The 23,519-nt window shown below is 53.2% G+C and overlaps 2 protein-coding genes across 50 annotated transcripts in view; one reads left to right on the top strand and one right to left on the bottom strand.

Moving 5' to 3' along the window:
- Nucleotides 1-303: 303 nt before the first annotated feature.
- Prrt1b (proline rich transmembrane protein 1B) lies at nt 304-8,406 on the top strand. Of its 2 annotated transcripts, NM_001430746.1 has the most exons (4): nt 304-405; nt 4,780-5,222; nt 5,843-5,986; nt 7,110-8,406. In NM_001430746.1, exons 1-4 carry the CDS (start codon nt 396-398, stop codon nt 7,257-7,259), a joined length of 747 nt encoding a protein of 248 aa, NP_001417675.1. In that variant the 5' UTR covers nt 304-395; the 3' UTR covers nt 7,260-8,406. The 2 variants fall into 2 exon arrangements, with proteins under 2 accessions (NP_001417675.1, NP_001417676.1); NM_001430747.1 differs by lacking the exons at nt 304-405; nt 4,780-5,222 and having other exon boundaries at nt 5,667-5,986; nt 7,110-8,405.
- Nucleotides 8,407-12,717: 4,311 nt separating this feature from the next.
- Rapgef1 (Rap guanine nucleotide exchange factor 1) overlaps nt 12,718-23,519 on the bottom strand; it is a 117,819-nt gene continuing 107,017 nt past the window's right edge. For all 48 annotated transcript variants that reach the window (NM_001427397.1, XM_087654194.1, XM_087654195.1 and 45 more), the window contains 10 exons: nt 22,402-22,486; nt 20,310-20,402; nt 19,405-19,590; nt 18,891-18,975; nt 18,659-18,753; nt 17,317-17,395; nt 17,110-17,211; nt 16,527-16,624; nt 15,712-15,840; nt 12,718-15,167 (listed from right to left, as the gene is read on the bottom strand). In NM_001427397.1, the coding sequence (NP_001414326.1) occupies nt 15,017-15,167; nt 15,712-15,840; nt 16,527-16,624; nt 17,110-17,211; nt 17,317-17,395; nt 18,659-18,753; nt 18,891-18,975; nt 19,405-19,590; nt 20,310-20,402; nt 22,402-22,486 (1,103 nt within the window). In that variant the 3' untranslated portion in view covers nt 12,718-15,016. The remainder of the gene's footprint in view (nt 15,168-15,711; nt 15,841-16,526; nt 16,625-17,109; nt 17,212-17,316; nt 17,396-18,658; nt 18,754-18,890; nt 18,976-19,404; nt 19,591-20,309; nt 20,403-22,401; nt 22,487-23,519) is intronic.

Below are 23,519 nucleotides of genomic sequence, written 5' to 3'. Positions count from 1 at the left end.
GTCTCCACCTCTCCCCCATGGTCTCTTTCCTGGCTCTACCCATCCCCGTGGGAATAGCCTGTTCCAATCTCTCGTTGGCTTCCCCCAATCCCGACACACCCAGGTCCCGGCAACTCCGCAAAGGGATCGATCAAGGCTGCACAGAGCGGACCCTGCCCTCGGGGTCCTCTGCAGCTCTAACTATCCCAAGGCAGGAGGACGCCGGGTGGGTGCGAGCGCCAGGGCGCGAGGGAGCGACGTGTTGACTCAGCCGTGGACAAACAAGGCGGCCAATTATTAACCTGCCGCGCGGCGGGCACCAGGAAACCTGAGCCTCCGCCGTCCACCGGCTTGGGGCGGACCCAGGCTACAGGTCCTGAGCAGCACAGCCCGCGGGCACCCACGCTGATCGGGTCATGGAGGCAGGTGAGGGGCGCGGGGTACAGGGAAAACAGAGCAGAGACTGAGGGTGCGGACAAGAGCAATAATGGGTCCAGGGCACACTCGCACTCAGAGCCTGGGGTGCCAAGAGGCTGCGGGGATAGCTCAGGATCTCCCGCCCTTTCTTGCATCGTTGCGGGACAGCTGGGGAAGGACTGGCCTCAGACGGACAGAAGGTGTCCTGGCAGCAGCAGGTGGCTCTGCATTTCCCTCCCCGCAATCTCCTTGCAGCGTCCAGTATTTGTTGGCTTTGTTAACCAGCACCCCCTCTCCCCCCCCTCCGCGCGCGCGCGCGCGCGCGCACACACACACACACACACACACACACACACACACACACACACACACACACACACCAGGACCAGGCCAGGTCCCCAAAGCAGGGCAGGCTGGGGTCGCAGCCTGGATCAGAAATTGCAGGCTGGGTGGGTTCGCGCGGATGCTACACGGTAGGGCCACACATCAGAGCAGCGGACCCTGGAGTGGGGGTGGGAAGTGGGACTCTAGAGACTCCGAAGCCTAAGAGGCCAGGACCTGTGCAGAGTAGCGATCGGATGCCCTGGGTGTCCCCTCACATTCCCTGCACCTGCTGCAGGGAATGCTGGGGTGACTGGTAGAATTTGCCTCCACCCCACCCCCTTCTAGAACACCCCAAGCCTTGGAGCAGCTCCCTCCATTCCCCTGTCTCAGCTGGACTATCGCCTCAGGCTCGGGTGTCAAGAACTCGAGAACCCGAGGCCACGGAGCCCGGCGCAGCCAGAGGATTTATTTACTCCGGGGCCCCTATCTCGGTGCCATCAGGCCCGGTATTTGAGCAGGCTGGATCCAGGGAAACTGTGGGTTTTGTTGTTCTGATAACTAGGGCAGGGGCCTGACATTTCTGTGACAGCGTTCTGGAAGGACGGGCTCCTTCCCTAGTGGTTCTAAGTCACCGAAGTGCTATCTGGACTCAGGTTCTCTGGTCTAAGTAAGGGGGCCCCTGAAGTCCTGAGTCCAGGGCCTGGGCACCGGCTTGTCATTTCTGTAACACTGCAATCGCCGTTAGTGGTCTGCCTATAACTAAGGGCAGTGGTGGTGGGAGGATTTCCCCACAAGACAGGAGAGGTGCTCCAACATGCCAGTAATGTGTGTGCGTGCGTGTGTGTCCGTCTGACCATCTGTCTGTCTCTGTCTCTGTCTATGCAAATGTGTGAACTAGTGGCTCCTTATTGGGCATTGAAGGCCAGAGGGCAACTCCAGGTGTGTTTAGCATTTTCTGCCTTATTACCCTGAGAGCATTTCTCACTCAGCCCAGGGCTCAAAAAATTGAAACCATCCTCTTTTGTCCATCCCCCGTAGCACTGAGGTGTCTGGTACACAGATGTGGATCTGAACCCAGAGGGTACTCTGGATCTGAACCCAGAGGGTACTCTGGATCTGAACCCAGGTCCTCCTGCATGTTTAGCAAGAGCTCTTTTCTTTAAAAAAAAAAAAAAAAAGATTTATTTATTATTGAAAGTACTCTGTTGCTGTCTTCAGACACACCAGAAGAGGGCATCGCATCCCATTACAGATGGTTGTGAGCCACCATGTGGTTGCTGGGATTTGAACTCAGGACCTCTGGAAGAGCAGTTGGTGCTCTTAACCACTGAGCCATCTCTCTAGCCCTGTAGGTGATTTTTTTTTTTTTTTTTGGTTCTTTTTTTTTTCGGGGGACCGAACCCAGGGCCTTGCGCTTCCTAGGTAAGCGCTCTACCACTGAGCTAAATCCCCAGCCCCCGTGTAGGTGATTTTTAAAAAACCTTCCTTTCTCCCCACCTCTTCCATCTGTCCCCTCCCCAACTCTCCTGTATTGAGGGTTGAAGCCAGAATCCCATGAATGTCAGGCAAGCTATCACTAAACTATATCCCAACCTTTAACACTTTTTAAAAAAACGTTTTAACTCTGTTCAAACACATCAGAGGAAACATAGTTAAAGTGTGTTGTGATCTCATTTTGAATATCAGACCTGGGGCTGGAGAGATGGCTCAGTGGTTAAGAGCACTGACTGCTCTTCCAGAGGACCTGAGTTCAAGTCCCAGCAACCACACGGTGGCTCACAACCATCTGTAATGGGATCTGATGCCCTCTTCTGGCCTGCAGGTGTACATGTAAGCAATAATAAATGAATCTTTAAAAAATAATAAAATAAATTGTTAAATATCAGATGCTCCTCCAGCCCTCGTCAAGTCAGCCATGAGTTTGAGGCTAGCCTCGTCTACATAGTGAGTTCCAGGTCAGTTGGGGCTACATAATAAAAACTTGTCTCAGTAAATTCAGATATTTTAAGTTTTAGTTAGTGACTTGATTCTTTTTAAAATATGGCTTTCTGCTGAATTTATTTCCAGTGTGTTTCTTTTTACCTGTGGAAAGTGGTTTTAAAGGATGCTTTCTCTTATAATTCCAGTGTCTGGATATCAGAGCTGGCAAGTGTTAGTTTTGCTTGTTGGTTTTGGTTTTGGTTTTTGGTTTTTGGAGACAGAGTCTCTCTTTGTGGCCCTGGCTGTCCTGGAGCTTGCTCTGTAGACCAGGCTGGCCTTGAACTCACGGAGATCTGCCTGCTTCTGTCTTCCGAGTACCGAGATTAAAGGTATCACTATCACCACTTGGCTTTATTTATTTATTTATTTATTTTTTGGTTGGTCTTTTTCCTCCTCCTCTTCTCCAAGTTTAGTGTGTGTGTGTGTGTGTGTGTGTGTGTGTGTGTGTGTGTGTGCACGAACATGTTAGGGGTGTTCTCGTGCAAGCACTGGAATGCCGTGATGCATGGTGGAGAGGTCAGATAACAACTTGCAGGGGTCAGTTCTCTCCTTCTGTGGGTCCTGGGGATTGAACTCAGGCCATCAGCCTCAGCCCCATGCTCCTTTACCTGGCTGAGCCATCCAGCTGGCCTTTCTTCCTGCCTTTGAGATAAGTCTCAAGTTGTAGCCTGGGCTGGTCTTGAACTTGCAGCAATCCTTCTGCCTTAGTTTCCTGAGTGCTGGGATTGCAGGGCTTGTTGGTCTTTTCTCTTGAAAAGAATGCGCACACGGTCTTCCTCACGGTGCAGAATATTCAGGGTTGTGCCCTGGGTGCCAGGCTGTTCATGTTATTTCTTGGCCCTGCTGTAATTCCCTGGCTGGGGCGATGCCCACCGCGCTCAGCCTGGTTGGTTCATCTCTGTATCGCTTCCCCATGGTTGGCTCCTTTCTCACGCCTGCTGCGTTAGTGTGGGGCTGCCCCTGCACCTGGTGCTCAGGGCTGCATCCAATGCTTGGAGGATTAGTTCTCGAGCCTCAAAGCCTCCCTGATTGATCAGGACTTGGGCTCCTCCAGGACCAGAGACAGTCAAGGGCAAAGGCCTTGACTCACATGGAGTTCAGAATCCCCCTCCATTCTTCCTTCAAGGCCTTTCCTTTATCCTGGGCTCAGCAGTACAGGCTGACTGTGTGCTCAGCTGCTTGACCCCAGTTCTGCCCCACATCCCTCCTGTGGCCAGGTCTGGGGCTCAGGACTGGGAGGGAGCAGGGGGTGAGGAATCTCTCTCCTGTTCTCACTTTCAGTGACTTGGGTGACTTGTATAATCAACTGGAGAGGCAAGCTTTTTAAAAAAGTGTGGCTAGGGCTGGAGCGATGGCTCAGGAGTTAAGTGCACTTGCAGAGGACCTGGGTTCATTTCTCCACCCTCACATGGTGGCTCACAACCATCTGTAACTCCAACTCCACAGACTCTATCGCCCTCTTCTGGCCCCCTTAGGCACTGCATGCATATGATGCATAGGATACACTCACGCACACAAAATACATTCAGTTTTTAAAAAGTGTGGTTAAAGCACACAGCGTAAACTTTTCCATTGTGAATTTTTTGTCCTTTATTTTCTTCCTGAGAAGGGAGGAGATAGGTCAACCTCAGGAATTTTCCTTTTGGAGCTGCCTACGGTATTTTTTGAGTCTCACTGGCTGTTAGGTCATTAGGTTAAGGTGGCTGGCCAGTGAACCTCTGGGGACCCACGTGTCTCCATCACTGGGATGGCAAACCTCTGTCATGGTTTTTATGTAGGTTCTGGGGGTTGAACTCGGTTTTTTTTTTTTTTTTTTTAAGATTTTATTTTATTGTATATGAGTACACTGTAGCTGCCTTCAGACACACCAGAAGAGGGCATCAGATCTTATTACAGATGGTTGTGAGCCACCATGTGGTTTCTGGGATTTGAACTCAGGACCTCAGGAAGAGCAGTCGGTGCTCTTAACCACTGAGCCATCTCTCCAGCCCCTGAACTCGGGTTTTTATGGCGCAGCAGCCACAGTTCCAACGAATCCATCTCGCCGGCCCTGACTCCCAGCCCTGCCTTTCTCCCCAGGTCCCGACGCCAAGACAGGCGATAGCCCCGCAGGCCGGGAGGACCCCCCAGCCGCCGAGGAGCAGCGCGGCGCCGCGCAGCCATCGCTCCCGCAGCTCCCGCGCCGCCCGCAGCTGCTGGAAGAAGACGCGGGGCCGGAGGAAGATCCGGCGGAGGCCGCAGAAAGCAGCGAGCCAGCCCGGGGGGACCCAGAGCCCGCGACTGCGTCCGGCGAGGCGGGTCCCGGTCCCAAGGCTACTGGCGGTACTGTTCCGCCCATCGGCTTCGTAGGCGAGCCTCCACCCTACGCGCCGCCGGACCCCAAGGCAGTGGCGCTGCTCTATCCGCCCTTCCCGCAGGTGCCGGTGCTGTTCCAGCCCGCGCCGGGGCCCGCCGCCCTCTACCCTCCAGCTCCCGGCCCACTTTTCCCACCCCCTGGCGGAGCCTCCTTCCCTTTCCCCACGGTGAGCACAACGACCCACCTCATGCCTGTAGGAAGAGGAGATCAGCAACAGAGTTCCTAAGGACCAATAGGAGCTGTCCAGAAAGGATACTGGGCTCCGCACAGACTGTGGGGTGGCTAAGTCAGGTGTTCTGGGAAGGATGGGGTTTGTTTGTTTGGCCCCAAGGGGGTGGACGTGAGGCACGATAGAATAATAATAATTAAAAAAATTTTTTTTAAAAGATAACGTCTCATGTAGCTCAGGCTGGCCGGGAACTCACTATATAGTTGAGAATTCCTGATCCTGTTCCCTCCGACTCTTAAGTGCTAGGACTAGGTGGCCCAAGCCTTTAACCCTAGCAAAAGCCTCTCAGAGGCTGGCGAATCTCCAGAATTTCAGTCTGGCCAAGTGTACATAGAGAGTCCCTGTTGATGCAATGAAAGCAGGGAGCCATGGGTTGCCAGTGGAGACTCCGAGCTTTCACTCTCCCTGGCAGAGAAGACATCTGGTAGCCTACTCTGGGCTAGATTGTGTGCTGCACAGCAACGAGAGGACTCCAGCCGCATGGGTGGGTGAGCGGAGGGGAAATGGGGCAGCCTGACTTTCCCTGGTTCTTCATGTTAAGTGGTTCTACCCCACAGTATGGCAGCCCCGTGGCTGGCGGGCCTGCTCCCATGCAAGTGGAGCACAGGCCTCTGCCCAAGGACTTCATGATGGAGTCGGTGCTGGTGACCCTGTTCTGTTGCCTGCTCACAGGGCTGATTGCCATTGTCTACTCCCACGAGGTAGGTGACCAGGAGGGACATACTCATAAGACACAACCTCTGTCCCTGTGGGGACTTGTTAGGGGGCCACCCAGCACTCAGCACTCAGCAGCCAGCAGCTGGGTGGGACTCAGGAATGCATGCGCCATGTTGGAGCCTGGCCTTGCTCATCTGTTTTCCTTCTCTTTCTCACTTGTGTCCTCACTACTAAGGATCTGTTTTGGCAATTTCTAAAACAAACAAACAAACAAACAAACAAACAGATGTATAAGCAATGATGAGGCCTAAGGTGTTACCCATCACTGTGGCAGGGGTATTTCAGCAACGTTTAGTCTGCATCTCCTTCTGGCTGCCTCAACTGCCTCTCTGTCTAGAGACCATCTGCCTGCCCAGGACTCATGCCATTGTGAATGTACTCATCTGTTAATCCATCTTTCCACCCTCCCTAGGGAGCTAGGACACATCACCCCATCAATTCAGCTACCCCTCCTTCACCCCTCCATCATCATTAATTCATCTGCCTTTTCCCTTACCCGCCTATTGGTCTCTACTCATCTGCCCTCTGGTTGTTCCCTCACTCATTTGTATAACTCTACTCACCACCTCCTAGCTCCCCTCCTCCCATTTTCTCCCTGAGTCCCTCGTTACTGTCCAAACGCCCGCCCGGCACTTCATGGTTAGGCCATGAAGGTGGCATGACATTCTGACTGACAAAAGGCAAGCCTGTGTGCGTGCTTACAAGTAACAGCCTGGCCTTGCTGGGAAGTAGCAGGAGGTCTCAGGCCCAGGTCATCAGTAGTCAGAACTGAGGGAAGCAAGCAGCTCCAATGGTAAAGCAAGCAGCTTTACCATCAGCTGTGTGGCCCAGGGAGATCACTTAAGATCTGCTGAGCTTACATCATCAGCACAGTGGGGTGCAATGAGATTTGAGGGCTGCTTTGAGGTGGCATGAGAGGAGCTTGGGAGCATTCCTCATGATGGAGGGACCTCCGCCATTACTCCTGGGGCTGGTTCCCAACAGTCTCAGAATGTCAGTTTCTGGCTTGTGGCTTGGGCCTCACCTTCTAGTTGTGCAGGTGGGGTCTGGGGTGGGTAAGAGGGGGATCATCGTTGGCACTTCCCACCCTGGCCTATCTCATTACAGACTCGAGCAGCCCTGGGTCGAGGTGACCTGGCCCAGGCAGAGGAAGCCTCAAGGAAGGCTCGCTCACTTGTGCTCTTCAGCCTGCTCTTCGGGGTCTTCGTGTCTACCAGCTGGGTCATCTACGTGGTGGTGGCCCTCTACCTTCCCTGAGGCCCTGGACTTACAGGCTAGGCTGTGCCCTTTCTGGGGACCCTGGTCCCCACTGTAGTAGCCAGCTGCTGCTCACACAGGGCAAAGGGGAGGTGGGCTCAGAAGCCCTGTCCATGAGGCCTTGGGTGGGATCCACGTACAGCCTGGAAGTCTTCCTGGGAAGTCTGCCTTCACCTTTACTCCTGGAGAACACCGAAGACTAAAGCTCTCACTGTCTCCAGAACCTTCTGGAAGGACATGGCTACCTCCAGCACAGGGATCTGGCTGCAGTCAATATGCACTCTCCCTGGGAGTTCCTGCCTGGTCTTACACCCTGCCCATGCTGGGAGAGGCCAGGACAACTATGTGTGTAACAAAAGGTGGCAGAACTTCCTGCCATTACTTCAGGACCCAGCTTTTTGTCTTCCATCTCTGTGCAGTCGAGTCCCAGGACTATTGCTGCCCTCTTCTCTTTACTGCTCTACTGGCCCGGTCTGAGGGTTTTGGCTTTGGCCTCTCCTTGCCCTCTCATTCTGTCTTTACAGTCACAGCTGCAAATAGGTGAGGCGGGATGTGTTGGCCGACTGAGTGCATGTGCAATGGCTGTGTTCATTCCTGGCATCACGCAGAGGGGGGTGGTGCTGCATACTTGTACTCCTAAACCTTGAGCAGAAGGAACAGAAGTTCAGGTCATCTTGGCTACACAGGAGCTAAAGGAGTCCTCTCAGGCCAGTATGAGACACCCGCAGAACAAATCCCAGCTGTCCTCACATGCTCTGGGGTCAAGTCTGGCTGGCTGTGAGAAAGACTGTGCCACAGGGGTTCCCTCTGTGAGATGGGCACGAGGAAGGACTGTAAAGCGAACAGCTCCCATGCTGGCCGACCTTCCCTTCAGGCCCTGCTGTCTGCAGCCACAGCCCCTGGAGCCCTAGGGACAGCCCCAGAGCCTCCTTTAGGGGCAGAGATGGAATACGGAAGTCAACGGTGAGCAGCACGGAGATGCAGGACACAGGGCTGTTCTGGAATTGGACCTTTGAAGTGCATGGCAGCCATAAAGAGGAGAAAAGATTTGGGGTGGAGTCTGGTAGATGCCTCAAAAGTACATCATAGCACCCACCAGCCAACCACCATTCTCACACACCTTTTAAATAAATCACTGTGAACCAGGCAGGGGTGACAAACATCTTTAATTTCAGCACTTGGGAGGCAGAGGCAAGCATATCTCTGTGAGTTCAAGGCCAGCCTTGGTCTACAGAGAAACCCTGTCACAAACAAACAAGTCACCCCTTTGAAGGGGTGAGTCACCTGGGGAATTGCATTGAAGTGCTGTGGGCTTGTAATGGCAGCCTGAAGCTCTGCATGGGGAATGAGCTTCTTGCCTCCTCTGGGCTTCAGGACACTGGCTGGTGATTCCGAATGTTAAGAGTACTGCCATCAGGGGCTGGAGAGATGGCTCAGCGGTTAAGAGCACTGGCTGCTCTTCCAGAGGTCCTGAGTTCAAATCCCAGAAACCACATGGTGGCTCACAATCATCTGTAATGAGATCTGATGCCCTCTTCTGGTGTGTCTGAAGACAGCTACAGTGTACTCACATATATAAAATAAATACATCTTAAAACGGAAAAAGAACAAAAAGAGGAAAAAATTCACCGGATAAAAGGGGGATAGTTCATCAGGTAAAGGCTGCATGGTAGGAGGAGAGAGCTAACTCCTCAAAGTTGTCCCTTGAGTGCCACAGGACACCAAAGCATGTGCATGCCTACACACACACACACACACACACACACACACACACACACACACACACGGAAAAGAAAACCAGAAGAGATGATTCTGCAGCTAGAATACTATGAAAAACAGAAACAAAAAATGAATTGTGATGGTTTGTATATGCTTGGCCCAGGGAGTGGCACTACTAGTAGGTGTGTCATTGTGGGCATGGGCTTAAGACCCTCACCCTAGCAGCCTTCAGGTGAAGATGTAGAACTCTCAGCTCTTCCTGCACCATACCTGCCTGGATGCTGCTGCCATGCTCCCACCTTGATGATAGTGGACTGAACCTCTGAGCCAACAGCCCTAATCAAATGTCCTTGTAAGAGTTGCCTTGGTCATGGTGTCTGCTCCCAGCAGTAAAACCCTAACTAAGACATGAATAAACACAAAAATCAGACGGCAACTTAGTCAAGTGACTGGATACAAAATATACATATATGGAAATTAACTGTAGCCACTTTGAAGTTGAAAATGAAGACTACTGCTCATAGAGTGGAGCAGGCGTTAGTGGTCCCAGGTGATGTGCTCTGAGGACTGCTACTATGTGTGTGAGGGGAGCTCAGGCGATCTGTGAGACATGTTAGGAAAGAGTGAATTAATGTTTTTAATTGAGCTTTCAGTTTGCATCTGTGCCCAGGAGCAGGCCCTCCACATCCCAATCACACCCAGAGACAGCTTGACCCCCAGCAGTTCTGACACACCCAGTCTCACAGGAAATGTAGGACAAAGAGTGGACCAGAGAGTGGAGAAGGAAAGGCCATCCAGAGCCTGCCCCACCTGGGGATCCATCCCATATGCAGCCACCAAACCCAGACACTATTGCTGATGCCAAGAAGTGCTTGCTGACAGGAACGTGGTATGGGTGTCCTCCTAGAGGCTCTGCCAGAGCCTGACCAATACAGATGGGGATGCTCACAGCCAACCATTAGACAGGGCATGGGAACCCCAATGGAAGAGTTAGGGGAAGAACTGAAGGAGCTGAAGGGATTTTCAACCCCATAAGAAGAACAACAATATCCCCAGAGCTCCCAGGGACTAAACCACCAAAGAGTACAACCACCAAGGAGGGACCTATGGCTTCAGACACATATGTAGCAGAGGATGGCCTTATCTGGCCATCAGTGGGAGGAAAGGCCCTTGGTCCTGTGGAGGTTTGATGCCCCAGTGTAGGGGGAATGCCAGGGTGGTGAGGCGGGAGTGGGTGGGTGGAGGAGCACCCTCATAGAGGCAGGGGGTGACGGGGGGGGGTGGAATGGGGGTTTGCAGAGGGGAAACTGGGAAGAGGGACAACATTCGAAATGTAAATAAATAAAATAACCAATAAAAAATACTGCTCATAATAGCGACAAAAGCCAGGAAGTGGTGGTGCTCACCTTTAATCCCAGCACTTAGGAAACTGAGGCAGGTGGATTTCTTTTTTTTTTTTTTTTGGTTCTTTTTTTTTTTTTTTTTTTTTTTTCGGAGCTGGGGACCGAACCCAGGGCCTTGCGCTTCCTAGACAAGCGCTCTACCACTGAGCTAAATCCCCAGCCCCGGCAGGTGGATTTCTATGAGTTCAAGGCAACCCTGGTCTACTACAGAGAGTTCTAGGACAGCCAGGGTTACACAGAGAAACCCTGTCTTAACATCCACCCCTCCCAAAAGTAACAGTAGTGGTATTATAAATATATTTCAGTAAAGATCTATCTGGCTATAGAGATGGCCCAGTGTAGGGACACCTGAAAATACAGGTACATAGAAACAGAGGCAAGTACAACACCCACTCAAAAATAACAAAGATACAGACATCTGTAGATCCGGCTATCTGTCTTGTCTTTGTCGTGTTTTTCGAGACAGGGTTTCTGGGCATAGCCCCAGCTGTCCTGGAACTCACTTGGTAGATCAGGGTTGCCTTGAACTCAGTTATCTGTGTGCCTCAGCTTCCCAAGTGCTGAGATTAGAAGTGTGGGCAAAAATCTTAACTAAGCCAAAAGTGGAGAATTAAAGATGACATCTGATGTTAGTTAGCATCTGGCCTCCACATGCACATTCACGTGCGCGCGCCCTCGTGCAACGCCCACACACCTGCACCCACACACAGCTGCACCTGCAGACACACGTGCATGCGCACACTATTGCGATTGTAATAGTGATTGCTTTACACCGGCGATTAGCTGAGGTCAGACGGCTATTCTGGGAGAGTCGCAGCGTGTAGGCGGAGGCGACACAGAATACCGGTATACTGGACAACTCGCATCTTCACAAGACCAGCTCGTGCGGGCTGGGGATTTAGCTCAGTGGTAGAGCGCTTACCTAGGAAGCGCAAGGCCCTGGGTTCGGTCCCCAGCTCCGAAAAAAAGAACCAAAAAAAAAAAAAAAAAAAAAAAAAAAAAGACCAGCTCGTGAGACATTTTATGAATATAGTATTTTTTCTTGTTCACATGTGCTGTAGCACTGAGGATTGAACCGAGGACCTCACACATGCTGGGCAAGCACCTTACCACTGAGCCACATGTGAGCCCTTACAGCTGGGCCTTTAGCAGCCTCTGAGTGCTTGTTTCCTGTGTGGAATCTGGCAGATTCATCAGCAGCCGTTTCTTTGACGCTGTTGGAACTACAGCCCCTTCTGCTTTTCCCTCCTTTAAAGCCCAGGCAGTTTGACACATCTGTGAAGTTAATGGTCACAGGAGGCTGTAATCCACACACTTTGCTGTTTTCCTTCTCGGGGTTTAGCGTGTTCTTCGTGTTCTGTTGCATTGGCTAGAATTGCAAGGCCTGCAATACGTAACAGGAGTGTGGATGCTGAACTGACTTCTGAGTTCAGAAGGAAGGTTTTAAAAGACTCTAGTCCTAGTTTTTTAAGCACTACAAAAAAATAACAGAGATGTCAGATTTTGGAAGTGGTTTTCATGTATCAACTGACAAGTTATAAAATGAATTCTATTGCTATGTTAACTACATTGACTTCAATCTTTTTTTTTTTTTTTTTTTCCCCCGGAGCTGGGGACTGAACCCAGGGCCTTGCGTTTGCTAGGCAAGCGCTCTACCACTGAGCTAAATCCCCAACCCCCCTCCCCCCTTTTTTTTTTTTTTTTTGAGACAAGGTCCCCAGCACCCTCGGTTGGTCTGGAACTCACAGAGATCTACCTGCTTCTGCCTCCCAAGTGCTGGGATTAAAGGTGTGCACCACCAACCAAGCCTGGCTCAGACTTTTCAGTTTTCTAGATTTTGTGGACGAGTGCTTCGTCATCATGAGTGTGCACTGCATGTGTGGTGCTGAAAGAGGTCAGAAGAGGGCACTGGAGTTACAAATCACAGATGCTGGGAATTGAACTCGGGTCTTCTGGAAGAGCAGCCAGCGCTCTTAACTGCTGAGGTCTCTCTTCAGAGTCAGGTGCTGGCTGTGAGCTGTCCTTTGGGTGTGGTATTTTGGTCTTTCTCAGCACTTGAATTCGGAAGACACAGGATTGAACGACCCTCAGAAGCAGAGGCGGTGAAGGGAGGAGTTTTAAGGCCCAGGGCTTTAGTCCTCCTCTGCTCACTCCCATGACAGTGTGTGCGCGGCCGTCAGAGGACAACTTGCAGGAGTCAGTTCTCTCCTAGCACATGGGCTCCCAATGCTTACCAGAGCTCAGCCCACCTTACCTTACCCACTTCCCTTCCCCTTGGTCACACATAGCAGGGACTGGCCCAACGCAGCCTGATAGAGAAAGCCTGGACACAGACGTGGCATCAGACGGGCTTTTGTCTGTTTATTTTTCTTTCATATAAAAGTTGCGCGCTGTTCTGTCTGTAGGAAGATGCATTGTCAGACAGGTGAGTGGGGGGTTATATTACAGTGCCACACTGGGAGACTTAAGGGTCAGTCAGACATGGTGTTTGCTTGCCCTAGCCTTGGTCAGACCATATCCACAGGTAAGGGCTGGCCTCTGCTGGGAACCGAATTGTCCATGCTGCTTAGTATATCTATAAAGACCCATCTTCACAGCTCTCCCAGCCCCCCACCCCTAAAAAACAGACATGTGGAAGCCAGGCTGCGGGAACACTGGGCTCAGCCGCAGCCAGAGGCAGGTGACTGGGGAAGCCTGCTGGCTAATAAGTTAAACCCACACATCGCACCTCAACATCCCCACACAGAAACTCCAGACGTGCCCTGGCCCTTGACTTAGTCTGCCTAAGGCTCCCAGGATTGTAGGAGGGCCTGGCTTTTCTGGTCTGGAAGGAGAGCCTTCCTTTCTAGCCAGCTCATGTTTGGGAACCAGTAGACACAGACCACAGAGCCGCTCTGTTGGCTGCAGCACCAGTAGGCTGGGCCTATGTTGGCCTGTGCTACAGAGGGAGGCTGCAGGGGCCTCTAAAGCGCTGGGAGGAAAGACCCCGTGTGCACAGTGTTCCCCACTCGCACACAGCAGCACCTAGAGCTGGTGAAGGACAGCAAGTAGGAGCAAAGACTGAAATGAAAGGACCTGTAAAAGAGGAACACACCAAAGACCCACGCGACTGTTCACAAGCCTGACTCCACAAACGCTCCATAAACAATCCAGTACCGGCTGCTGCCAGAGGGAGCTGGCCAAGGGGCTGTTTACAGATGTCCCCTTTCTATTTACAGCACAAATAAACAGAAGAGGGTCCTATAGTTCTTATTTGATAAAAGCTGCTTTAAAAACAAAAACAAAACAAAAAACCAACCCAGGAAGGGTTCAGAGTGACAGCTGTTTCAAATTAGTACCCGGCCAGCAGCTGCTGCTGTCTTTTCTTCTGCTCTGACGACTGGGCTGGGAAGCACAGAAATCCTGGGATCCACTTGGCCAAGCCCCATGACCAGAAGATGAGGGTGCCTGTCCATGCAAACCTGAACTGGAGGGATGGTGCAGGGCCAGCAGCACCTCTGCATTCTGACCTGCACCCTGCCAATCAGCCTACAGTGAGGCCGTGGGACCATGGCCAGGGAGATCCCAGTCCTGAGCCCTGAACAGATTGTCAACCTCAGCAGCAGGGGTGGCTCTGCCACCTGTCTGGAATCAGGAGCCCCTGGAGGCCTCACATCCTAGGCTTCTTTAGCCTTGGGAACAGGAGACATTCCCAGGGAGCAAAAAGGGCCCAGGACCCTGCTGGCTGCCAGGGGTGGGGCACAGGAGGAGGGAAGCCCCAGGCTGGAAGGAACAGGAGATGGCATTTAAGGCACACAGCAAGCACGGAGAGGCTGCTTGCCTCTCCCTAGGTCACTAAAGATCCTCACTCTCTGAGCCACTTGGAAGCATAGCCTTGGCCCCAGCTCAGCATGAACTCTCCCTTCTGCCTCCTGTTCCTGATCCCCAGAGAACCGCTGATGTGGGCTGGGCTGGGGCTGGACAGTGGTGGGGCAACAGGGTGGAAGGTGCAACTGGTGCTGCTGTCAGTCCAGCAGGTGAGCCTTGGTGGACCATGCCTGGCAGGACAGGGCTGGGGCCAGTACTGTGACAAGTGTCAGCTCTGGCTGCTGCCTATCCCATGATACTTTCACGCCAGGTCGACATCCTCATCCTCCATGTCTAAAAGGCAGGAAATGGACAGTGAAAGATGCCTGCTGTGGCCCTTTTCTCCTTCTTCCACCTCCCAGCCCTATCTCCTCTGGCTCCAGGTACCCTGGAGGGCGGTCTACCCAAGGGGCCTGGGTGGGGCCTCTACTTATCTGCCACTTAAGAAGGCAAAGACAGCCTTGGGAGGGAGGAAGGAAGCCAGCCACTCCCCTGGTCTGCTGCTCAGGTTTCTTCTGCTCCCTGTTGGAGGGGACAGTAGGGAACAGGACGGAGCATCGACAGAAAACAGAAAACAAAACCAGACCAGGGGCCACCAGTACACAAGCCAGTCCTGAGGCCTGCCAGCCAGCTCACTGTGAACCCTGGGGCTTTAGCCATAGGGAAGGAGGCAGGAAACCGGCCGGCAGACTCGGTGCTGCCACACAGCCAAGCCATGGACAGGCTCTGAGGCTGGGACGGTCCAGGTCCTCTCCTGGCTGCTTGAGCATCCTCACAGCCAGCCTGCTCCTAGGTCTTCTCTTCACGGTCTGTTTTCCGCCTTGTTATGTTCCTAGGCTTGATCTTCAGAGAGAGTTCCCATAGGGCTTCCTCGGCCAGGTGGTCGCTGAAGTCATTGAAGAAGTTTATGATGTCGTCGTTTCTCCGGATTTCATAGTGCCTGGTGGGAGAGGGGCAGTCAGCAAGTCCAGGGCTAGCTGAATAGCTTGGCCGGAACCTCACAGGGTGGGTCCTCACAGTCATCTGCCTGGTAGGGTCATTGCTACCTAACAGGGGACAACAGCACTCAGTACCAGAATGCAGACTGAGCTCTGGCTTCCAGCCAGCACTGCTCCTGCAGCTCCTCATGGAAGCCTGGCTTCCCAGTGGTTCCCTGAGCGGATCCATCCGGGACATGACACATGTAGACCATGCTGAGTAGGGTGACGTTGAAGCCTACCCCTTCTGCCAAGGAGGCTGGATTGACAGCCTCCTTCTTGTGGCCTGGGGAGTACCTGCTTCCTGACTTGTAACTGGAGGACAAGCTGGCTGCCACCACAGGGCCAGGCCAGCAGTCCTTTGAGTCCTTTATGTGAATCTCCCCATATTGTCCTGGAAAAACCCTAGGGAGCAGGGACTAAATTCCATCCCACAGATGCAGGCTCTGGCCTCTCTTGGCCGTGCAGTCCCTGCAGCAGAGCCGGCTGGTACCGGCCAGCACTTACACCTGCTGGAAACAGCGCATGCTGTCCAGGATGTTGAACTGCTGCCACCGCTTGGAGAAGTTGACCTTCCCGTCTATGTAGTCTGGGTTTCCCAGGTGGACGAACGTCAGGTCTTGCAGGATCAAACCTCTGAGGGGGACAAAGGCAGAAGGCAGTTGCTGTATTAGGGAGAGTCAGGAGGTAGCTATGTGCTGGCCCACGACAGGCAGCTGCTGAGCCCCAGAGTGGGCCAGGGCACATGTGGTCTTTCAGTCCACAGCAAACTCTACCCTCTACTGTGGGTCAGAAGCCTCTGTGGATCCCTTAAGGATCAGCTCAGGATTGACAAACATGGAGTACTTGTAAATCCTCCATGGAGGGCTGTGAGGCTGGCCTGGCTGCAGAGTCAGACAGGGCTGTAGTTGCTAAGGTTGAACTGTTAACTGAGCAATCAGATCTCGAAAGGCAAGCTGGCAGCTGGAGTTGGCTCAGCAGCTAAGTGTGCTCACTGCCTTTGCAGAAGACTTGGGTTTGGTTCCCAACACCCACATGGCCGCTCATAACTACTGCTAACTCCAGTTCCGGGGAATCCCATTCTTTCCCATACACAGTACACAGACATACAGTCAGGCACACATATACATGCGGACACACACACACACACTATATATATATATATATATATATATATATATATATATATATATATATATATATATATATATATATATATTAAAGATGAAAACATCAAAACCCAGTAAAACTGACAGAGGGAACCAAGATGTCTGTACTGTCAGGCGTGGTGACTGGGTCGCTGTGGGAGAGAGACAACTCACAGGTATGGGATACATGGAGGTTCCACCTCTGAGAGGGCAGCCCGGTAGGCTCGGAAGGAGGATGAGCTGTCAATCAACGTGCAGTACTCAGCCAGGCCCTGCAGGAGACGGATGGGTTAGTGATAGGTGCTGATGCCACAACATGCCAGACTCAGGCCCTGTGGACTGCTGTTAATGGTGTCAGCTAAACTCTGGCAGAGGGCCTCGGGCCTGTGTGACATGCTCTGTGGGTGGCAAGAGCACATGCCCTTCTCGGAGCTCACTTGTCCGTCATCTTGCCCTCACTATGCTGAAACCCACGCAGCAGCCCAATGCAGTGCTGAGCCCAGAGCCCACTTTGGATGAATGGGTTAAAGAGTAGACTCTACAGGTGACCCTGAGGCCCAGGGACAGAGACAGGTGACAACCCCACAACCAACCATGAAAGTCCCTGGACCTGCTGGCTGGAGAGAGCAGGCACCAGGGTCTGACGCTGGGCAGGCAGCAGTCCCAGTCACATGAGAGATGAGTGGCCAGATGGGGACCCCTGCCTTGTCTTGCTCAGGCCCTGCCCAGCCTGCCCAGGCTACTTCCCAGCGCCCACCTCTGAGGTCTGTCGCTGCCACTCCAGTCTGCGGATGGGGGCCGAGTCCAGTGCGGAGAGGATGGCCAGGTAGGAGTTGAAATTGTTGAGCTTGCGCAGGTGCTGTGAGGAGAGGTGATGGTGAGGGGAGGGGTAGGGCAGTGTGGGGCTGAGGCTCCAGCCCCCCCAGGCAGCAGAAGAGCTCTGGGCGTTGAGCCTGTTTGCTACCTTCATGATCTTGATGAACTTCAGGAGCAGCCTCTCCCGGTCCTGGGCCTTCTCCTGCAGCATGATGACGGACCGCACCCTGCAGGAAAAGGCAGGCAGGCAGCAGCTGAGAGACTACGCTCCACAGGCTCAGTGGCCCTGGTAGACGAGACACGTGTGACCCCTGTGCCAGCTATCACGAGTTCTTACCCACCAGGGGCCCAAAGCCCAAGCCCGAGCCTGGTCCCTGATCTCAGGGTCTGGAACAGGCTTCCTTCTGCAGAGGACTTAGGGACTGAAACAACTTTTCAGCAGGGAACGGCATCATGGGCCTTGCTGCTGACTCAGAAACCAGCTGACAGAGGAGTAGGAAACCACTCTGACAGTTGATGGGGATGGAAACTCAGAAACTTAGTAGTAACTGAGGCTGAAACCCAAGGCAAGCCTCATGTCTTCTGTTGACCTTGGGGTGACCTCAGTCCTCTCCTATCCCATCAAGAGCACCTGTGTCAGGGACATGTCAGAGACCATGACTCCAAAAGGTAAGTAGCTCCTAACTGCCCTAGAAGCCAGGACACTCAGGTTGGAGTGGTGGCTACTGCTGAGGGCCCGTGCTTCCCATGCCAACAACACAGAGAAACAAGGCCTTTCCCTAGGGCCATGGCAGCCATGTGGGGCAGGGCCAATGTAGTAGGAGGTGGAGGCACCTGGTCTAATCTTGATTCTTTTTTTTTTTTTTTTCCGGAGCTGGGGACCGAACCCAGGGCCTTGCGCTTCCTAGGTAAGTGCTCTACCACTGAGCTAAATCCCCAGCCCCGCTGGTCTAATCTTGAAATGGCAAAGTGACCAGCTGATAGACACACTGCTGCCTTCATTTTGCCTTAAGAATCCAGACACAAGCTAGGTGGTAGTGCACACCTTTAATTCCCAGCACTTGCAGGGCAGAGGCAAGTGGATCTCTGAGTTTAAGAACAGCTAGGTCTATGTAGAGAGACAAATTCGTCCCCCCAAATTAAAGCCACAACAATCTACTCCTTTGCTAAGCAGTTGGTCTCTATCAACCAATCAGGTGAGTTAATGCCTTAAAGGAACTGTGGAGACAGGCAATGAGCAACAATGGTGAAAGGGTACTTTCTCCTTGCAGTCAGTCAGTCAGTCATTCAGTCAGTCAGGGCAGACATTACTAATCAATCCCGGCAGTCTATGGTGCTACCTCAATCAGCTCTGCCTTCTCTCGGCTTCCCACAGTTCAAGGCTAGTGCTTAGACTCTGGAAAGATCCAAGACTGACCATTCAACCTCTCTGCCAAGGAAGCCTAGATTGTGCCACCCATGCCACCTGAGCAGGTGCTATAGCTCCTCACCAGTAGGACATGTTGTTGAAGTGCTCTGTGAACTGGGTCAGATTGGGGCTCTTCTCTTCATTCTGCTCTTTGGCCCAAAGCAAAACTTCGGGAATCTGTGTGGAAACAGAATAGTCAGCGCTGTAGTCTCTGGTGCTCCTGGGTCTGGGTGTGGGGCTCTCCATAGGGACAGCCATCAATAGCTTCCAGGCAGAGAGCTAGCTGCCTTCCTTGCAGGGCCACTCAGTCATACCTCTATCTTATAGAAAAGCTCGGCATCCAGCAGTGTCAGCTGTTCAGCTATCTCGTGGCTGTGGAAATCATGCAAGGTTCCTGGCCTGGAACACAGCATGAGAAGCAAGGTTGAGGCAGGGCTACACTCAGGGTGTCTGGCCTCCTTCATCCCCTGACTCTGCCCCTCACCTTCCACCTTCCACACCCCCATCAGCTAGGCAAAGAGCAGGAGAGACTTCCCAGGCCCATAGGAAGCCAGGATGGTACAGGAGGAAGCACCAGTGCTGGGAAAGTCCAGGGCTGACTGAAGCCCAGTGCAGTCATCTCCTGCCTTCCCAGCTCCATTTGTTTTTTTTTTTTTTTTTGGCAACGTGGGATTCCTTGCTCTACATGGACTGTGGGGAGAGGCCCAGTCACAGGTACTCAGGGTCTGTCCCTGAGGCACCTGTGATTAACAGGGCTGTGGGGCAAGGTGGATGCTGGGCTTGGCTCTGACCTACAATGTGGAGCTGGCTGAGATACTGGTTCCTCACCTGGCTGCAACACCCCTGGCTGCCAAAGGCTGGTCGGAATGGGCACACCTGAGCAGCTTCTTCTGGTCCACCTTGTCCAGAATGTTCTTTCGGAGTACCCTGGCCAAGCTGAGCTCTCCACTGCACACTAGGCGGAAGACTAGCTCCATCAGCAGCTTCAGGATCTCCTCTGTCAGCTCCACCAGGCTAAGGGCAAGGGCACTCAGTGAAAGGCAGGCCAGGGCCCAGCTGAGGAAGCCACTCACAGCCTCCGCAGCGCTGGGATAGCTTTCTGCAGCAGGCCTCTGCCAACTCACTCAACACACTTGCTGCTCTCTGCCTTGGGGAAGTTCCTGGCCTAACACACAGGGATGCGATGCCAGACAGGCATCTGTTGAAGACTGTCATCTCCACTGAGCTCCTCCATTCCTTACCTGAACATTATACAGCCACCATATAAGGGCGAGATGACACTGGAGGGCAAGCGTTCAGAGGTGGCACACCCAGAACAGGCTTGACTAAGTATGGAATAGCAGGAGTGGTGGAGAGCAGCCTCTTCCACACATCCAGCCCCCACTTGGCTCCACTGTGCTGCTATGAGTGTGTCTTGCTGTGAACTAGTCATAAGATAGCATAGGGAGAAGAGTCCCAGATGGGGCAGGGACTCATCCTGCAAGGAACTCCAGACCTAACATCCACCCCTACCTTGGTCTGTAGGGTCTGTTCCTCTCAGAGCTGGGAGGAAGCAATGGAACCAGTGGGCAGAAGTCTGTATTAGGGCACATACCTCCCCCCTCAATAGTGAGTGGAATGCAATGGCTGTCCAGTCCAGGTGAGGAAGCCTGCATCCCTCTGGCTTGCTGGCGGCCCGCACACAGGCTTGAACATCTGCAACCACTCCTGGGAACCCGGGGCAAGGCACTCACCAGAGCTCGTCCACCACCCGCACCAGCACGAAGAATGTGTTCTTGCTCACTCGCTTCTTGAATGTGTCAGCAAAGGGAGAGAACTTCTCGTACGTGAAGTGTGGGTTAAGGTCCACAGGCAGGATCCGCATGCAATGCTAATTTTACCCCACCCCCACACATGTGCTGGAAACCCTGTTAGTGAAGGCTTAGCTTATAGAAGCCAAGGGCTGTCCTGTGTGCAGTGGGATTGTGCAAAAGCCACAGTCTAGCCTGGGCTACTGGCTTCAGAGGCTGTTCCTGAATGCTGCCTTCTGGTCTGCAGGACTGACTCCGGCACATCCATGTTGTCTGTGTGTTGGACCCGAGTGCCATCATACTGAGGGTCATGGTGTTGGGAGGGAGCAGGACCCTGTGGGCCCAGAGAGTGAACAGGCCCAAAAGGCCTCCCTCTCCATTCTACGGGCTTCCGTCTGAAGAGCTTTTCTCCAACCACACGGCCACAATGGTATGGATATTCCTGGGAACTTGTGCCTTGGAAAGTCAGGCTGGTTCATCCTTCTGGGGCCAGTAGACCCCCAGGTGTTCCCCTAGGCCCATGGTAGCCCTCAGCTGATTGCTGAAGCTGGGGTCTACTCTGGAGATGACTGCTTCCTGCTGCTATCCTGTCCCCACCCACTTGCCACATCCTTGCTCATCCCCCAATGATGCCTGATCTGAGTTTTGGCGTTCAAGGGGAGCCACATCGAATGGACAGTCTGCCTGGGCCCCAGGAAAGCGCTGCCCCAGGATTTGAGAGGAAATGCCTCCATGGACTTGCTAGCCGAGGTTAATGGGGAAGGGCTGAGAAACTGACCTGGCTGCAGAGGTTGGAGGTGGGAACATGCAGGTCAGTTGCCCATTCTCCATTTTAAGGGTGCCATTATACAATAGGATAAAAATGGTCCCCACGTAAATGTGGACCCCACATGTAAATGCATATCAGGTTTGACATGTTCCTGGCAGATGTAACTGACATTTCAGTGAGGCCAGGCTCTAGCTGGTGCTCAGAGTCCACAAAAAGGGACAGGCCACAGTTAGTCAGGGTCAGACTGAGCAGAGAAGGTGTACAGGAGCCCCACGGGAATGTGGAGAGCTGCCCAGTGACAGCAGCTGTCCAGCAGATGGCAGTCACAGGCCATGTGGCTGGGAGGTGGCCTCGTAGCTGGATCCCAGGTAGGCCAAGGACAGAGAAAGAGGAACAGGCAACATAAGTGGGTTCTTTCAAGACCATAGATAGGGTCTTGTCCACTAACACAGGGGTAGCAATCCCCAAGGGTAAATTCTGGGGTGGGCAAAGTATAACTGTGGTGGAGGACCTGTGGTCCTGTGGTGGAGGACCAGGGCTAGATGACCACGGCAGGCAGGAGGGGCCAAGTCTGCCATGAAGGCACTTAGTTTTTTCTTCTCTTTCTCTCCTCCCTCCTACCCTCCTCATCCTTATTCTTCCTCCTACTCCTTTTGGTTTAGTAAGACAGGGCTTTTCTGTGTAGCCCTGACTGTCCTGGAACTCACTCTGTAGACCAGGCTGGCTTTGAACTAAGGGATCAGCCCGCCTCTGCCTCCTGAGCACTGGATTAACCGTGTGCCACAGTACCTGGCTGAGTTTTCTTCTCTTAAGACTGTTCCACTCTTAAGTCCACAGGTCCCCACCAGCTAGATACTCAGGGCTCAGTGTGAGACCCTGTAGGAAGCCCCCAGGAGGGCCACCCACCTCTTTCCTTCTCTCAGCCTTCTCAGTCTTTCCTTTCCAAAGTTACCCAGTGGTCCTACCCATCCTCAACAGTGCGGCAGACCCCATTCCAGGCTCTCTATGCCATTCCACATTTTCCTCAGCCATTCTGTCAGTGCTGGGATACGGCTGGTTGGGGTGGGAACTGGAGCCCCACAGTCTTGAGGGAGCAGTGCCTCCATGAACAGGCTGGGTGCAGCTAACCCGGGAAGGGCTGAGAGCCCCAGGGCTGATGGCACTACACAACAGGCTTCACTTCAACACGCTCAGCCTCAGTCTCCTCAGTGACTGCTGGGGAGACAGTAAGTCACCCAGGCCGAGGCCGCAGGCGGGGAAGGATATCGGCACTGCAGCTTCTTGATGAGCTCCTCGGGGCTGATGAAGGTTCTGTAGGTGGTCAGGAAGGCTTCACAGTACAGGACCAGGTCTGCAGGGAGCAAAGAAACCATGTAGGCAAGGCTCAGGGTGTGGGCTGTGCCTTACAGCATGGGCATCATGAGCAGTCCTCTCCGTGAGCCAGGCCAGGGAGAGCCAGGGAGGGTCCTAGGTCTGTCATCTTACAAGCATGAGCTACTACTGGTGGGGACCTAGCTGTGGGAGGGCCTGAGGCTCAGTGCAGAAAACAAACTTCATTTACTCAGGGACCCCTGTGCTGGTAAGGGGCAGAGATCTAGGTATAGTGGCTCTGGATTGTGCCACCCCCAGATTAGCACAGATGCTGCCCCAAGGCCCAGTGGCTCGCTGGCTCCTCACTGCTATGGGCAGAGAGAGCAGTCCAAACTTGCCAGCCAGCAGGCTCTTGTTAAACCAGAGGCAGTATTTTAGATAACAGGATCCAGTAATTAAACAATTTGGGGAAATTCTATTCTAAGTCCCAAGGGGCGGCTGAGGTGGCTGTGTGCTGAGGCTCAGTGGTACCTTGCTGCTCACAAAGGGTAAGGGCGGCTGTGACTCCCAAACCCAGTTGCTGGAGGCCTCAGCCTGGTAGCACCAGCCTTCCAAAGGGAAAGGGTGTTACCAGCTAATGACCCCTGCCTCTCTAAAGTCCTAGAGCCCTGTTTACTGTTGTGACATTTCCCATGCTTAGACAGTAGGCATAGGATGTCATGGGAGACAGAGTGGGCTAGCGCAAGGATGGCTGTGCTGTACCACACTGGCCCTGGGAAAGCTCACTGCATGGCTGGTGCAGCACTGTAGTGTCTGAGTTTCACTTTCTGGGTGCAGAGCATCCTCCCCGACCTTTTCTCATACCTCTCCAATTGCTGGGGTGGAGGGGTCTCAAGGCCCTGAGTGGCATGTCCTGCCATCACAGTGTGCTTGCATTTGGTCCCTGTGCTGTGCTCAGCCTCACAGCCGTATTCCACCCAGCCGACTCACTGTTCTAGAAAGAGCAGAGCTAGGGCAGCTGTCTCTGGAACCAGGGTGCAAATGCAGGGAACTGCCAGGAACCAGTGGCCTCT

This window comes from Rattus norvegicus, chromosome 3 (genome assembly GCF_021556685.1).
Source record: "Rattus norvegicus strain SHRSP/BbbUtx chromosome 3, alternate assembly SHRSP_T2T, whole genome shotgun sequence".
NCBI classification, from domain to species: Eukaryota; Metazoa; Chordata; class Mammalia; order Rodentia; family Muridae; genus Rattus; species Rattus norvegicus.
The sequence above is the reverse complement of the archived record's forward strand: the minus strand, read 5'-3'. Positions and strand labels throughout refer to the sequence as shown.